The 18,015-nt window shown below is 38.4% G+C and overlaps 1 protein-coding gene across 1 annotated transcript in view; it reads right to left on the reverse strand.

Moving 5' to 3' along the window:
* The window catches only part of TDRD1 (tudor domain containing 1), a 33,583-nt gene that overhangs the window by 12,872 nt on the left and 2,696 nt on the right, over positions 1-18,015 (reverse strand). Inside the window, exons 3-17 of the mRNA XM_060171243.1 lie at positions 17,940-17,998; positions 17,039-17,183; positions 16,424-16,529; positions 15,511-15,574; positions 13,905-14,009; positions 12,697-12,879; positions 12,091-12,234; positions 11,181-11,352; positions 9,323-9,409; positions 7,223-7,390; positions 6,990-7,097; positions 6,033-6,203; positions 3,685-3,927; positions 2,393-2,530; positions 618-728 (exon numbers count right to left, since the gene is read on the reverse strand). Of these exons, the coding sequence (XP_060027226.1) occupies positions 618-728; positions 2,393-2,530; positions 3,685-3,927; positions 6,033-6,203; positions 6,990-7,097; positions 7,223-7,390; positions 9,323-9,409; positions 11,181-11,352; positions 12,091-12,234; positions 12,697-12,879; positions 13,905-14,009; positions 15,511-15,574; positions 16,424-16,529; positions 17,039-17,183; positions 17,940-17,998 (2,004 nt within the window). The remainder of the gene's footprint in view (positions 1-617; positions 729-2,392; positions 2,531-3,684; positions 3,928-6,032; positions 6,204-6,989; positions 7,098-7,222; positions 7,391-9,322; positions 9,410-11,180; positions 11,353-12,090; positions 12,235-12,696; positions 12,880-13,904; positions 14,010-15,510; positions 15,575-16,423; positions 16,530-17,038; positions 17,184-17,939; positions 17,999-18,015) is intronic.

Genomic DNA, 18,015 nt, shown 5'->3' on the forward strand with positions numbered 1-18,015 from the left:
GGTTATAATTATTTTGTTAAATATAAAATCTAAAAATGTTTTAGAGGACTGAGAAGTAGCTCACCCAGTACAGTATGTACTTTACAATTCAAGAGACCTAGGTTTGAGCCCTATAGCCACATGGGAAGACCATGGCCCCAGGGGAAACTCCACAAGCCAGTTATCTTTCCCTCCCTCTATAGATACATACATATATATGAAAAGAGTAATGGAAAATTTAGCCCAAGGGCAGTGGGGCTATGAATTAGCAAGATCCTGGTGCTGGAAAAAATTAAAACCTCCTGCAATGATTTAAACTATTTCAAATATATATATATATATATATATATATATTTAAGATCAACTTGCACAAGATGACAAATGAAGCAATGAATCTGCAATGACTAGGTCTTGACACTAACTTGCTTTAATATTATCACAAATCTGGAAAGAAAAACATTTATGAAAGTTCAGGTGAAAATAAGTTTTATTTGGAGATTCCTTGTTAAAAGAAAGAACAAAATAATCCATTATTTTTTTAAATGTCTGCACTAAAGTTAAGAATATACATTAACAAGTATTTAGTGCTAAGAAACAAAATATTTTAATTAAGTCGAGACCACACAACTGTAACTTACCTGCAAAAAAAGCACAGCAAGGTTGCCCTATTTCTGCCTTAAAATTATTAGGTGATTTCTGCTGGCAGTATTCTGCTAGTGATTTGTTCAAATCATTGAGTTTCTTTAAAGCTGAAAACACAATACACATACAGCACTTAATCTGTTACAATGCGGAATGAACACTTTCCTATAAAGTTGGAAAATACTCTTAATCATTCCCAAACAACTTATTTAAAAATGGGTAAGTAGGGGGGTCAGGCAGTAGTGCATCGGGTTAAGTGCACATGGCTCAAAGCGCTAGGACTGGTGTTGAGGATCCCAGTTTGAGCCCCTGGCTCTCCACTGGCAGGGGGGTTGCTTCACAAGCGGTGAAGCAGGTCTGCAAGTATGTATCTGTCTCTCCTCCTTTCTGTCTCCCCTCCTCTCTCGATTTTTCTCTGTCCTAGCCAACAATGACAACAGCCATAACAAGTAACAAATACAAGGGCAACAAAAATGGGAAAAATGGCCTCCAGGAGCAATGGATTCGTACTGCAGACACCAAGCCCCAGCAATAACTCTGGAGGCAAAAAAAAAAAGGGGGGGGCAAGTAGTTTACTCTTTAATACCTTCAGTTGAGCCCACACTAATGACTGGACACAGTGACAACTAAGGCACTGATGTCTGTATACCAGAGCATGAGCCTTGCACACGGCCCAGCAAACAGCCTGCACAGAAAGTCACAGGCAAGGGGTCCTTTGTACAGACTATTACTACACATGTCAGATACTGTTGCTTTTAAAAATAAAGATAGGACACATGGCGCAAAGTGCAGGGACCAGCATTAAGGATTCCAGTCCGAGCCCCTAGCTCCCCACCTGCAGGGGAGTCTCTTCACAGGCTGTGAAGCAGGTCTACAGGTGTCTTTCTCTCCCCCATCCCCGTCTTCCCCTCTCTCCATTTCTCTCTGTCCTAGCCAATGATGGCCACAACAATAATAATGGCCACAACAATGATAAAACAATAAGAGCAACAAAAGGGGGGAAACACGGTCTCTAGGAGCAGTGGGTTCATGCCCCGGCAATAACCCTGGAGGCAAGAAGTAAAATAAATAAAAAGTAAATAAAGTAAATAAAAAGTAAAATAAAATAAAGAGGTGAGCCTCTTTTCTGAAAGATTTTATACAGAAACTTTTAAAATTAAGATATACTTGATAGAAAAGGAAAAGGAGGGGTTTCCAAGAGAAAGAAATGGTTCTGGGGCTAAGTCAAAACTAAGTATTTGAAAACAAAGTGGGAGCAATGTGTGTGTGTGTGTGTGATTTTCTTCAACTGAAGTCTAATTTTCAAAAACTAATTTTAGAGGGGACAGACGGTAGCATGTTTGATTGAGTGCATATGATACAGTGCGTAAGGATCCAGGTTCCAGCCCTCAGTCACCACTTACAGGGGAAAGCTTCATGAGTGCTGAAGTAGGGCTGCAGGTGTCTCTCTCTCTCTGTGTGTCATCCCCTACCCTCTCAATTTCTAGCTGCCTCTATCCAATAAATAAATATAAAAAATTCTTTACAAAAGATTACTTAAAAAATAAAAATTAGGAGAAATTCTGCAAAACACAAACTGACTTAAGTGTAAAGAAAATAGTGAAAATAGAGATAATGCCTTAAACGAAATAACTGACAAATACAAGCAAATATTTCTTGCAAATACAAATGATAACTTAGGCTTCTTGGAAAGAGTACATTTTCTCTCTCAGACTTATCTTAGACTGATTACTTACATCAATGTATTAATAAGAAACAATACTCAACTTACCATCCTCCTTAAGCACATGGCAATAAAATTCTCCAGGACTATATATCATACAGACTACAACATCCACTGTTTGATCTACAGAAAGTTTAACCCATGTCCACTCCAATGGATTTGCTTTTTCTTCTATACCCAAGGGAACTGTGAGAATAAAATATTTTGCAAAATAAATAGCGTGACAGTGAGTGGTGGTTACTTATTCCAACCTGACTTCCCTAGGCAGACAACCTCACCAATGTGTCCTGGAACCTACCTCTCCAGAGCCTTACCCCACTAAGGAAAGACAGGAATGGGCTGAGGGTCAATGACCAGTCAATGGCCATGGCCAGCAGAGAAACAATTACAGAAGCCAGAACTTCTTCCTTCTGCACCCCAAAAATTCTCAGTCCATACTGGGGGGGAGGGTTGTGCTAATAATAGGGGAAGATAACCAAAGAGCTCTGAACCCCAATTCCTCTGGGTCCCAGAACACTTATCATCAGGAATGTTTGTTTTTATGCCATCAGATAGGGAAGTGAATCTGGGAAACAGCAGAGGCAGTCAGGCACTATTCACGTATCTGAGAAGAGGAAAAAGGAAGGACACTCAGAAACAGTAACAGGTGTAGGTGTGACCGAGGGGAAGTGAAGGCAGGATCTCTGTAGAAAACGGGCACTATATATACCAATATAGAGACAGACGGAAAGTCGACTGCAATCTGTGACCTTGGGAAAACTATTGAAGCTTCTGCTAGAGGGGGTTAGGGATACAAACTCCTGTGATGAGAATGGTGCGGAATTATACCAACTATCTTATAATTTTTAATCATTAATAATAAAAACTAATTTAAAAAGTTGTTAAGTATCCAACTGGGAGGACCAGTGCCTTGCTTGGCACACTGCCTGGGAGGTATGACGACACTAGGAGGACCTCTGGTGATGTGCTTATCTATCTCCCCTCCTCCCTCCTTCTCTAGCTAGCTATCTCAAAAGTCTGGCCTGCAGAGATTTCAGTAGCGCATGTGCAAAGTGTAGGTGATGGCAGTAAAAAGATGCTGGGTACTAACGAACATCTGTTAAGCTGGCAAACTAGCTCACTTGGACAACATGCTGCTTTGCCATGTTCATGACCCAGATTCGAGCCTCCCCCTACTCTCCACCTGAAGGCAGCTTCAGTGCTATGGGCTCTTTCACACTCTAAACAACAACAACAACAACAACAAAAACCAAATGAGTATTCTTTCTGTATGATAATCCACACATTCATAAAGTTACCTGAACTTCAGCACAGACAGTGTCTCACTACATTTTACTTACCACTGTTTTCTTTCAGGTCTCTGGGTTTTTCTGTCACCTCCGGTTTCTCCCCCACTGCAAAGCCTGCATCCATGAGAACTTTGGTAATGCTGACATTAGGTGTCACAGATATATCAACAAGCTCCACCACAGAACTATTCTCTGTCTTGTCAGCCACTCTCACTGTGATCATTTTGTTCTGTACAGCATTTTTCATCAGACAAGTAGCTTCTGGAGTCCAAATTCCTAATGATGGCTTTACTCCTAACAAAGATGTTTAAATGATGTTGAAACAGTCCTTGTAGCAGACACTTAAAAAATTCAGCTCCTAATTTCCACAAAGTTAAACTTAAGTAATCTATGACAGGCAGTGGAATAAAAAAAGTTCTACGCATTCAGGTAAATTGTCTCAACACGGAACTAAAGACAATGTTATAAAGGAAAAGTCTGTTAAAAAAGCTTTTACATAAAGACCTATTATAATTATCCTGACGTGAAATACACAGAAAGGTTAATATATGAATACAGAAATTAAGACTACTGGTTGCCATGGGCAATCAACTATAAACAAGGACAAATATCTCACTGAGGTAAAGGGAATGGTGACCGTGAAACTCCGTGATTTTACTTACTAAAAAACCATGGAGTTTCATACCTGAAACAGTGACTCTGTTTTTGGTATGTAAATTACATCAATAAATTTCTTAAGAAAATCCTAAATAAAAGCATGAAATGATTCAGGAAGAAATGATGGCCCCTGACATTAACTGTAGGAAACAGTTGTAGCACTTCCTTAAAGGGCAACTGAAGTCAACAGTCCCCAGGTTATATCCAGTCAGTTCATAAACTGTAACAATAACTTACAAAATAATGTCCAGCCTCTCTGGTAATGAAGTAGATGAAAGTACTTAGCTTGGAGCTTTTGAAAGCTTGCCCAGATGAAATGATAAAAAGAGCTATTTATACCAGTATAGCCACAAGCCCTTTGGAATATAACTAAAATATGCCTACTAGCTATCTACAAACAGAAGCCCCCCCCCCCACTCTGCATCTGCACTATTCCAGCCTTTAGGTCCATGCTGGTCAACAATTTGTTTGGCTTTGTAGTTAACTCTCTTGTCAACCACCAGGTTCCAGATGCTAGCATGATTACTAGCAGACTTCCCTGGACAGATGACCCCACCAATGTGTCCTGGAGCTCTGCTTCCCCAGAGCCCTTCCCCATTAGGGAAAGAGAGAGGCAGGCTGGGAGTATGCATCAACCTGTCAACGCCCATGTTTAGCGGGGAAGCAATACAAAAGCCAGACCTTCCCCCTTCTGCATCCCACAATGACCTTGGGTCCATACTCCCAGAGGGATAAAGAATAGGAAAGATATCAGGGGAGGGGATGGGATACAGATTTCTGGTGGTGGGAATTGTGTGGAGTTGTACCCCTCTTATCCTATGGTTTAGTCAATGTTTCCTTTTTTTTTAATTTAATTTTTTTTTATTGGTTATTGGATAGAGAAAGAGAGAAATTGAGAGAGAAGCGGGAGATAGAGAGGAGGAGAGACGGACAGACACTTGCAGACCTGCTTCACCGCCTGTGAAGCGACTCCCCTGCAGGTGGGGAGCCGGGGGCTCGAACCGGGATCCTTACGCCGGTCCTTGCACTTTGCGCCACGTGCGCTTAACCCGCTGTGCTACAGCCCAACTCCCCTCAATGTTTTCTTTTTATAAATAAAAAAATTTTAAAAAAGAGTTGTTTATATGGTGCAACAATGTATGAAGGAACAGGCTGCTTCCTACATTTCTGGTAAGTATGAAAACTAGTTCACCTCTTTCTGGGGAACAGTCACAACATGTGTCACAAACATGAAATGTATCACTGCTATGTCCATTCCACCTGAGAGCACATATTATGCAAAGAAAAGGTCTTGGGCAGGCTTCAAAATATAGTACACTGATGACAGCAAAAACCTAGAAATAGCCCTCTGATGGATTCTGGTTTTAAAACAATGACAGTTGTAGGAATCAATTTACTGACACTAAGAAAAATCTCTACTACATGTTAGTGACACACATCAACTTCTCAATACTATAGTCAGAATATTCTTATTGTTTTTACAAGTAGGTTTTTCCTCTACTTCCTATAGTTAATGAAGCTATTTGCTGCTAATACAGATTCTACAAGAGGAAAACTGTTCTATTTTATAACCACAGATAAACACACAATTTTACTATGAAGAGCCAAAATATATAGAGTATCGCTGAGCTACACACTGTCTAAACACAACTTATCTTCTCAGTAGCTTAATTTCAATTCTAATGTCTTCACTTCAGATTTTTTTATACTTTCAGAATATGAGGACCATTAACATTTCATACCTGCTAGAGTACACTTTATCGCTTGCATTGGCAACTCCAACAGCTTAGGAGTTATGGGACAAAGTCTTGTCAAACTAAGGATTTCAAAGTTCCCATAATCTACATATCCAACCAGCACAGATTCTTCAGAAGCATAAGCCAAAACAGAGGCTCGATACCACTGATCATCCTCTGGAAGAGACAGGTTCAAAAGATTTTCCAATTTAGATCTAAACCAAATTTTTTCCTCCATAATTCAGAGATTGTCAATTGCAGATTTTATTATATATGACATCAAGATTTCTTAATGTATTGTTATTCAGCACAACTACTACTGATTATCAGGAACCTTCAATGCCTAAGATGCCACCTTTATTCATGTCTTCAATATAGATTACTTATGTTGTATGCTGTCATTATTTCCATGTTCTGTGTCCACACTATACAGTGCAGATCCCCGAACCATGTGACTCCATAAGATCTAGACCAATATGAGCCACTCATTAAGACATGGGGCAAGGTCAGTTTTGTAATACCTGGCAGCATGACCCAAACAGACCCCACACTAAACCAAGTTGTCAACTGACCAAGTGCCTACTTGTATCTTCACTGAACCTTCCTTCAACAGCAAATAGCAGGCAGAGAGGCTGTGCCTTGCAGCTCTATGCTTCCAGGCCCTCTTGATATTTCAAAGAAAAGCAGTGAAAATGTGACTCAATACTGCATTTTCAGTTACGTAAATAGGATAGTCTGCACTAGTCTCTCAATCTCCAAGGTGACAATAAAAGCTTCCTTTATCAGTGCTCAACCCAGCCCTCAAAGGCTCACTCACTTCCTCCATTGGCTCAGCTTATTAGGAAACATTTAAAAATGTTAACTGTTGCATGTTAATACTTTCAAAGCGTCCCAGGAGTGCAAGACTATTTCACGTGTTTTACTTAAATATAAGTGAAAATTTTAATAACACTCTTTCCATACCTGAGAACTGAGCACAGCAGATATCACCAATGGTTGGATAAAAATCCGAGCGTGGAGACACTTGGCTACAATACTCGCTAAGGGATGACTGAAGTTCACCGAGCTTATCTGTAGATATAGGTCACATCTTAAGCTAAAGAAATACACATCTGATACACATCATCTTCATTTGTGCCTGTTGAGTCCCTTAACGTATGTCATCTTGACAGCGCAAATCAAGGGAATTGACTTACGTCCACTTTGCAGTTGCTGACAAAAGAAGTCTTCTGGAGTCTGAATGTGAGCAACCACACCACAAAACTCATCACCTACATTCAAAGTTAACACTTTGGGAATTAGGTCACTTCTGTCAACAACGATTTTGCTTTCGGCTGTTACTTTTGAAACAACTTCAGGGTCACCTTGTCAAGAAAACAGAAAAATAAGCCCCTTCAAGTTTGACTGCATCAATTTTTCAAGTCGAAGAATGCTCTTTTATATACCTCTAGACAGAAGATGAGGGAAAGGGTAGACTTACGTCAAGTTTGCTTATATGACAGGACGTATCCAACCACAGCACTGTTCATCTGGCTTTCACACACACACACACACACACACACCCCACCATTGGGACACATTCCCAATCCCCCAGCAAGCTATTTCCTTTGAAAAGGCTTTTTCTCTGCCTGCCCCAAGAAGTACACTTCCTGGGAGTTTCCAATTTACCTACTTCACATCTACTGAACCATGCTGCAATCTCTTCTGTGTGACTGTACTTCCCAGAGAACAACAGAAGGCACCCTCACACTACTTTAACCACACAGAGATTGCTCAGTAGATTTCTGGTCCTTCCATTAGATACTGATATACAGATACTGATATACATCTATGTCGCTGATGACTTTGTACTAGAAGCATTTACTATTTGTCCAGATCTCTTCCCACCTCTCCCATGGTGAATTCTCACATGATGTTGTAGGCCCTGGATACTTCCTTATTTTCCTTCTTCTACCTCCCCAAAGATGCCACTAGCTCTTGTGGTTTCAACTGTAAGAGACCAGTAAAAGTTGGTTTTGTCCTCTATAGAGCAAAAAACTACAACTGGACATTGTTCAGGAGAGTTGTCATACTAAGCCCTGTATTTTAGGGCTATCACACCAGAAATACTATAGGAATATAGACAGGAACAAAAGTTAATATCAGAAGATTGCTACAACTGTCCACAAACAATGAAGATCCTTCGATGCAGAAGATGAGAAGCAGACAACAAACTGACATACACAAGACATTTAGAGAGGAGAATCACTAGGACTTTGCTAACAAGCAGAAAGGGTGAGGCAAGACGCCTGGGAGATTGAAGGGTGAGTCAAGTTCATTTATGTGACATGCTGTATTTAATCACAGCACCATTAACCTAGCAAGAGAAAAATCAGTATCGGTATGTCTGCATCTAAAGTGATTGGTAAAAGAGCAAAGGGAAGGAGAAAATAGATTACAGTGGGGGGGGTACTGTAAGAGTAGACAATGAGAAAATGCAACGCTGACAGCAAAACTTAGATTTTACTCGTACGTGAAAAATTGCAAACAGATAAAAGAAACACTATCTTACTGGAATAGAAGGTGACAGTACTATTTATATTGCTAGAATACCCAAAAAAGAAAAAGAAGAGGGGGGTCGGGTGGTGGCACAGTGGGTTAAGCGAATGTGGCGCAAAGCACAGGGACCGGTGTAAGGATCCCAGTTTGAGCCCCCAGCTCCCCACCTACAGGGGAGTCGCTTCACAGTTGGTGAAGCAGGTCTGCAGGTGTCTGTCTTTCTCTCCCCCTGTCTTCCCCTCCTCTCTCCATTTCTCTCTGTCCTATCCAACGACGAACATCAACAATGGCAATAATAACCACAACGAGGCTACAACAAGGGCAACAAAAAGGGGGGAAAAATGGCCTCGAGGAGCAGTGGATTCATGGTGCAGGCACTGAGCCCAGCAATAACCCTGGAAGACAAAAAAGAAAAAGAAGAGGAACACACAAGGACATTATATATATATAATATCCTTATCCAGAAGTGTCATGGTCAGGGCCAGGTGGTGACGCATTGCTTAAGTGCCATGGTATTTAACACTATACACTGACAGTTATGTCAGTAATAAAGTGGAAGATAGAAGCAAAACAGGAAAATCTGAGATTAGAAAAAATATATTTCTAAATGAAGAAGCAATCTTTCTTATAAAAGGTTTCTAAAATACTTATTTCCATTCATCCCAACAGCATCATACATGTGTTATGCTTGCCAAAAAAGGGCACTCTTCAGTAACTAAAGACAGTATACTGTTCAGTAATAAACGGTATATACTCACTTTCATCTGCACTCTGCTTCTTAGAGTTTTGTCCTTTAGGTTTCAAGCCATATCCCATTTCTACAAGCACGTTGTCTACAAGTTTTCCTAAAGGTGATTAAATATATATCTCCAGTGAAATATTAAAAAGGATAAGTAAAATTTAAAAAGTTTCATATCTATATATTTTAGAGATTACAGCTATTAATAAACTGGTATAGTCTTTATCATGTCAATTTTTACACACAAACTGTAGTTTGTAATGCTCAACTTTAAAAAGTGAAGAGGCCAGGCAGTGGTGCATCTGGTTGAGCACACACACTTGCAAGGGGCAAGTTTCATGAGTGGTAAAACAGGGTTGTATGTGTCTCTTTCACCACCACCCTCAACTTTACCTGCCTCTCCCCCCTCTTTAATTTTTCTGTGCCTATGAAATTAAAAAAGGAAAAAGGAAAAAATGGCCACTGGGAGTTGTGGATTTATCATGCAGGCACCCTGATGGAGGTTAAAAAAAAGTTAAGGTAAAACTCTCATCATTTGACCAAAAAAATTAAATACTTCATAATACTAAAGATTTAATCACTTTATTGGCATACTTAGACTGACCACTATCTATGAGGAAAAAAATACATTTAATGCACAAGATTACTTTTTTCAAGCATAAGAAAAAGGCTAAGACAAGGATGAGTCAGCATTGACATGGATTTCAAGTTCTCTGAAATCATATACAAATGCTGACACTAGAATATGAAACATAACCAAACAGTAGCAAAACCTAGTATCATTTTACACTCAGTGGGTTTATCCATTTTTTTCTACTAATTCTTTTTTTATTTTAAAGTTTCTAAAAATTATCTTTATTTCTTGGAGTCAGTAAGAAATCAAGAGGGGAGGGGAGATCGAGAGGGAGACAGAGAAACACCTACAGCCCTGCTTCACCATTTGCAAAGCTTTTCCCCTGCAGATAGGGGTAGGGGGCTCAAACTGGGTCCCTGTGAATTGTAACATGTGTGAATCTTTAACCAAATCTAAGTCTCTAAAAATAGTACTGTAGAAACATGAGCAATTATGAGTCCATTCTAAAAAGTCTTTCTTTGAGGTGCTAAGTATATGATTCCACTGCTTCTGGGCCAGTGTTGTTTTTTTTCCCATTCCATTAAACCTCAGCTATACACAGGTAATAGAGATATAAAGAGAAGTGGGGCAGACACCACAGACTGGTTCCACTCTTCTTATGGCAGAACACTATGGGAACCATGATACTCCCATGTGGTGCTGGGCTCAAACCCAGGGTCTTAACCAAATGCCCAAGATATTTACTCTACCTGGTGAGTTATCTCCTGGCGTGATATATATAATCAGATATATGCATATAAATACACACACACACACACACACATATATATATGATTACAAAATGTTTCCATTTTTACAACTTAAATACTATGTACTTAAGTGTCTCAATATCTAAGAAAACACAGTACTATACAGGCTTAAGGAATAGCACTGATGATTAGGTTGATGAATTCAGAGGGACATGCTTGAATTTCTTCATTAGAAATAGTAGATACTAAAAATGGTTACAATAAGAGGATAGTGAAGTTATCTTTGTACTATGCTTCTATGGGTCAGTGCACAGACAAACTGCCATGTGGAGAATAGGGCTACAGCCACAGTTTCCATCACAATCTGTATGACTCCAGAAAAGAGTTATGTTGGCCTTACTCCATACCTCTGATTCTTCTGAGTAATAAGTGGTGGCTCCATTAATTTTTAAATGATTTATACATCTAACTAATACACTTTTATTTTAAGCAGTTCTAGGATTACAGAAAAATTAAACACTTAGATGCTTCATTTGAAAAGATTTAGATCTTACCTGAATTAAGCAGCGTAACAGTCACAGCAAAAGAAACCACTTCCTCCTTTAAGATGTCAACAATCTTTAGAGAACAGAACTGCTCCATTAACAGTGATTTAATAGTTTTGATACATTCATTGCTCCAGTTCCCTTCTGCTGGGATAACATCTGCTATAAAGCACTTTATGGCCTGAAAGATTTTATACGTTACTAAAAAATTAATGTTTGAAATGACCATTAATTATTCATTATAGTTACTGTTATTTCTAAAAGTGGCATCATGCAGAAAATTTATTTTGATATCTCCAAGTACTAAACTGAAAATAAAGGTATGTGTGTCTGTTAGCACTCTGTCCACAATTTTTTTCTTTTTGAGATTATAAGCTTGAAAAATACATTAAAGGCTAATTATTCTTTTTTTTAAATTTCTTTATTGGGGAATTAATGTTTTACATTCAATAAGGCTAATTATTCTTTACACAAAAGATCAGGTCATGAGCAGAGGAAGATAGCATAAGGGTTATGCAAGGAAATTTTTATGTCTGAGGCTCCAAGATTCCAGATTCAATTCTGAGCACCACCACAAGCCAGAGCTGATCAATGCTCTGGTAAAACAAACAAACAAAAAACCTCAGGTTACTTATTAATAGTTCAATAAAGAAGTGATGATTTCTAATTTCAAATTTCTAATCATGAAGTGATGATTTCTAATGAGCTGACTGATAAGTTGTGCCCAAAAGATGCCAACAATTTCTTACCTGAAGCAGTACTTAACTAGGTATAGGTAATAAGTCTAATAAAATGGAATCAAGAAATTCATTGTCAATGACAAGTATATCAATGACAAAATAGAATACTGTGTCTTTCAAAACACTGGAATAAGCTTCTTTGAAGACACTATTTAAAGTGTAGAAAGAAAGAGACTCACACAAGGAGGAAACAAATCAATGCTTTTGTTTAGCTGGTGAATTCTGTTCACTGGAAGTATCTCTTCATTTCCATAATCAATATATAACACTTGGGCCTTCTTCTTCTGCATATCAACGTCCTGTATTATAACTCTGTTCCAAGTCTGAAAGTGAAATAATGTAACAGTACTCACACACTTCAAAAATGGCATTTTACAGTTAGTGCAAAAAAAAAAAAAAAACCAGCCAATGTACAGGCATGCAACATGTTAATTACCTGGAAACCATCCTCATAAGCCTGTAAAATTCACCCTAGGACACTTTAGTATGCATGACTAATCTCAATCTATTTTAGCCCAGCAGACTCTCGTGCACACTGAAGATTCAACTACGTGAGTAAGAACGAACTCTAAGATGAGCAGTTAGTCTATGACAGTCAGGAGCCTACCCATGAAGCTGGAAGTAAGCAAATAGGCCTGAGAGACTGACTGCGAAGGAGAAACAGGAGTGTGCACAGAATCTTGCTTGCAGTTGTCCAATCTGTGATTAATGGCTCTGGTTTTGAGTTGTCATAACCAAAGTCAATCATAACATTTTATGAAAGAATTCAACTCATTAGAGATTACCTGATCAACAGTGTACTTGGCAACACACACTTCTCCCTTAACAGGAATATAATCATCTTCAGGCACCATATTTGCATAAGTTTCCTTTAAGCTTGCAGAGATCTGGTTCATATACTCTAAAACTTCTGAAGAATATAGCTGTACATAAAAGTCACTTGGGTGTTTGAACTCAGTAACGGTTCCCTTTTAGAGACAGAAAATAAACAGTAATGCAATAACTTACTGAAAATGCAACTCACAATATGAATTTGTCTTATGAGAGGTTTAAAAAAGTACTGTTGTCAGTTTTTGCACTTTGCAATCATTCCTAATTTCATCAATAAATACTTTGTAGTTATTGTTTCAACTCAAATTAAAAAGAGAAAAGCAAAAAAAGAGCATCTGGGAAGACAGTAACATTGATAGTATGACATTTTCAGGCTGGAGGCACTGGCAGTCCCAGGTTCAATACCTGAAACCAAAGATGAGTAGCGCTCTAGTAAAAAGAAAGAAAAAAAAAAAAGGAAGAAAGGAAGGAAAGGAAAGGAAAGAAAGAGAAGGGAGGAAGGAAGGAGGAGGAAGGAAGGAAGGAAGGAAGGAAGGAAGGAAGGAAGGAAGGGAGGGAGGGAAAGAAAAGAGAATAGTTATCAGTCCCATTTTGTAGTCTGGGGGGTGGTGCAGCGGTCCCAAATATGATCACCACCATCATATGTATCAGACTGTTGCTTCTGTTCATTCTCTTTTGCTTATTATTTATAAAAAGAAAGGTCATAATGGTTATACAAAGAGAGACTCATGCCTGAGGCTCCAGTCCCCCACACCACCATCAGCCAGACCCAAACAGTGCTTGGTTTTTCTCCATCTCTCCCTCCCTCCTAATAAACGTGAGCTGGACACTGACACTTCAGATTCTGAATGACTTAGCCTATAAAACTAAATGTACGAACTATTGCATTTACTGGTGACTATAAAGCATTAATCCCCCAATAAAGGAAAAGAAAATGTTAAAAAAAAAACCAACAAAAAACAAAAGTAAAAAACAAAAGAAAAAATCAGCTAGGGAGATCGCATAGGAGTAATGAAAACTGACTCTCATGCCTGAAGCTCTGACATCCTAGGTTCAATCCCTAACAGCACCATAAGCCAGAGTGAGCAGTGGTAAAAACAAAGGAAGGAGAGAAATAAAGAGGAAATGCAATCTTTGATTGTCTCTGGAGATTAAACAATACCTTAATTTCCATGGTTTCTTTGAGCTGTAGACTTCTCAGATCAGAAAACATTATTTTATCATTGCAAGTGACCACTTCTTTAGTAGTTCCAGGTGGACAGTCATTCTGGTTTAAAACAAAATACTTAAGTTGAATCACATAAAGTAATATGCTTCAATGAGATTTTGCCCACTATTCTGCTAGAAAAGTATTTTTAAAAATCCCACTCTTCACTTGAGTAAAAGCAAAGGCATGTGTGTATACCTTCAAGAGCCACTAAAACTACAGACAAAGTACACAAATCAAAGAAAGCCCAAGGATGAGGTCATGATGGTGTGATACTGTGTAAGTATTTTTTAAGTATCCAGTTACTCATTTAACTTTGAAAGTATTCACTTTTATTTTTTTCCTTACTGCCACCAGGGTTATCACTGGGGTTCTGTGTCTGCATGGTAGTCCATTGCTCTTGGCAGCCTTTTTTTTTTTTTTTTTTTTTTTTGTCTTTTTTTGATAGGACAGAGAGCACTTGAGAGGGAAGGGGAAGAAAGAAGGGAGAAAGACACCTGAAGCACAGCTTTACCCTAGCCTAGTGACACTTCCCCCTCCACAGATGGGAATCTGGAGCCTGAACCCGGGTCTTTGTACATGGTAAAGTGTATACTCTATAAGGTATGCCACCATCCAGGCCCAAAATTAACTAACTTTTTAACAGGGATGATTATTTCAGAAAGTTAAGAGTTTTTCTTTTGAAAGTAGAAACTATTATCAGCTAAATAAGGCAAAATTATCTAAAAATATGAGCTGGGGGCTGGTGAAATAGTTCACTTGGATAGTGTCCCGCTCTGCCATGAGCATGACTCAGATATGAGCATGGCCCCTGCGCATGAAAAAACTTTCGGTGCTTTGATGTTTCTCTCTCTCCTTCCCTCCATCTCTCCCTCCCTCTTAATAACTGTGAGTTGGACACACTGACACTTCAGATTTTGAATGACAGCCTATAAAACTAAATGTACAAACTATTGCATTTATTGGTGACTGTAAAGCATTAATCCTCCAATAAAAGAAAATGTTTTTTTTTAAAAAAAAAAAAACTAAATGGCAGCAGCTATCAACAGAAAAAAAATACAGGTAACAATCCCAATAAAATACATGACAAACTGCTAGAGAACATGTACATGCAAGGACTACAAAGAAGAAATTCTAGATAATATTACATCAAGATACAGATGTCACGTGTCCTTGAGGAAACAGCTGGACATAAACAATTCTCAAATAGTCACTCAAATGCCCATTTATTCAACAGGGACTTTTATTTTCAAGTAAACACACTGGTGAAATGCTAAGTCCTAAGCACTTTATTTAGCTTACGTTCTTTTACTCTCTGAGACAAGCAGGAGGTCCAGTGGTGGAGCACCTGCTTTGTATGCATGACATCCTGGTATATTAAAGCAACAAGACAAAAATAAGACATTCTCAATAGTGATGGCAGAGAGGTGCTTTGCAAGTGCTAATGCTTTGTCTTTGTTGTTGTTGTTGCACTATCATAAAATATTAAAAGTGGGCTAACGAGGTGGCTCAGTGGGGGAATACACACCAAGACCTGCATTAGGGAATGGGAATTTCATACCTCAGTTTCCATCTTTTCATTCTCTGTCTCAAAAGATGCTTTATTTTCTTCAAGTTGGTGGCAACTGGAATAAAGGATTATAAAAATAAAGAGCTGGAGTTATAAATCACCACTATGTTAAATTTTCAACAAAAATCAAGAAAGAAAAAAACTACTTCCACAGTTATCAAAGAAAGACAATTGATGCTGGCTATGAAATGGCCCTCTGTGGCATGGGGATGCTTCTACCGCAACAGCTCTGCTCTGTGCAAGCTGGAGAAAATTCCTACATCACTACAACAGTTGTGAGCATCAAAAGAGGTTCTGTATGTGAAGCAAGTAGCTGGCAAATGCAGTGGGAGACTATATTAAAGTCAAAGTTAGAAAGGCCTTGTCAGAGCACCACATTGTTAAAACTTAAGAAAACATACATGATTATAATTTAAGCAGGCTAAAAGCACTAATCATTACATCAAATTCACTTCAGGCTCTACATTTCAATAGGATCTAATAATATTCTATTCTATTTTAGATCACCAGGTAGGATGGTAGGATGTATGCCACTCATGAGTGGTTCAAATTCAATCCCGACAGTACATGGTAGTGCCAGATACCTGAGATGCTGTGACATCTCTCCCTCCATCTACTTATATGGAAAAAAAAAATCATCCCAGAGCAGTGGCCTTATTCATGCACAAGGTTCCAGCCCCCCCCAAAATATAGAAGTAGATAGATCAGATATAGGTATTCATGAAAGCTAAATTTGTAGAGCCATTGATTCAAAGTTGTATACTGTGCTATTCAGTAACAACACCCTGTAATTCAAAGTAAAAATGATTTGTACATAGCTGTGACCATATAAACTGACTATTCTTATGTCTCCAGAAAAACAAACTTCAGAGTATTCTATAATTAGTGAAAAACTCACACTTACCTTTGCTGGACAGGTTTGCACACAATGCTGTGTGCTGACCAGTCTCTCCTCTGGCAGGCAATGGAACAGTAGTATGTCTGTTTGCACTGGGAGCACCTCAGCGAGCCTAGCAAACAGGAACCTTAACATCACTAGTGTTTCACTCCAATTATTTTTCCAGTCATTTTTTAAAAAGCAGACATATTAAACACCATTCTGTAATTCTTACCGAGATTATCTGAGAATAGCTATGCTGTTTATGGTGAGAGATTGAGCTCAATCTTTTAAAGATAGCTCAAAATATAGAGAAACTGAAGTGCAAGGATGAAAATAAGAGGGATGATAGACTGGAAACAGATTTTCCTAAGAGTGCCCAGAACATATCTTGACGGGTATGAATCTGTGCATTGCAATTAAGTTTGACCTCAGGGGGAAAAAAACTAAAAGATAATCAAGCAAAATGGGAAAATACAGATGAACAAGACAAAATGTTGACAGCAATTGAAGATAAGAAGTGGGTATACGGTGATATATACTAATACTTATACTTTATATGTTAAATTTTTCCATAGTAAAACTAACTTTGCAGATGTCCAGAAGAATAGTTCAGCAGACATCTGAGAGCAATAAACTTACCAAACAAGCCACAACGATGGCAAGTTGTTGACCGGAAAGGCGCTCCTAAGGAGTTGAAGAGTGCTGGGTTACTTATGGACAAAGAATTCTCAACCAACTTGTGTATTTTTTTAGACTTTGCAGGAGACACATTGTTGCTGGGCTTCTATTAAAAAAAAAAAAAAGGAAATATTAAGTTTTTTAAAATAATGCTTTAAAAACACATTAGAGTTAGGACTTCCTCTTCTGGGAAGATGAAGCAGATGTATTTCCCTCCATAAAATAAATAAATGGTGCATTCTTCCACAATGTACAGTTAAACACTATCAGTATATGTAAAGCATACATAAGACAACTCTGAGGGGAAAAAAAAAAAAGACAGATCAACTAGGAATCAAGGGACTTAAGGGACATAGAAATGATTTTAGGCTTTTTCTCTGAGGTTATTCTGTCTCTGAATGAAAATAATGAAACATACATGCATGAGGCCTCAGCTCTTTAAAAAAATAGTAACAGTAAGTAATAATCCTGCACACAAATGTTAAAGGTAAATTTGGTCATAGTAAAATAACAACCTATTAGTACACACAACAGACTAATCTCATGAAATTTACAGAGTGCAAAATACTTACAAACTCTGACTCCATTTAGATCATATCAATGAAATTAAAGGGTTCTGGACATAGGAACTTTACTAGGGGCTGCTCTTGACGCGTGCCCCCTGCAGACAGGGGCTGGGAGCGCCAGCCTAGGTCCTAGTGCATGGTGACACATGCACTCAAGTGGCTGTACCACCTCCAAGTGCCCATCCCTGAAATCTTATGACTTTGTAAATCACCGTTAAATGACTATAAACAACAAAATAAGAATGTTTTGACTGTTATCTAAACAAAAACAAATTCAGAGGAAAAAAATCACTTACACTGTTTAGTTCTTTAGGGGGTGAATTATTTCCAGCATTTAATGGTGACACTGATTTTCCTGAGTGAGAAAAATAC

Source organism: Erinaceus europaeus, chromosome 14 (genome assembly GCF_950295315.1).
Source record: "Erinaceus europaeus chromosome 14, mEriEur2.1, whole genome shotgun sequence".
NCBI classification, from domain to species: Eukaryota; Metazoa; Chordata; class Mammalia; order Eulipotyphla; family Erinaceidae; genus Erinaceus; species Erinaceus europaeus.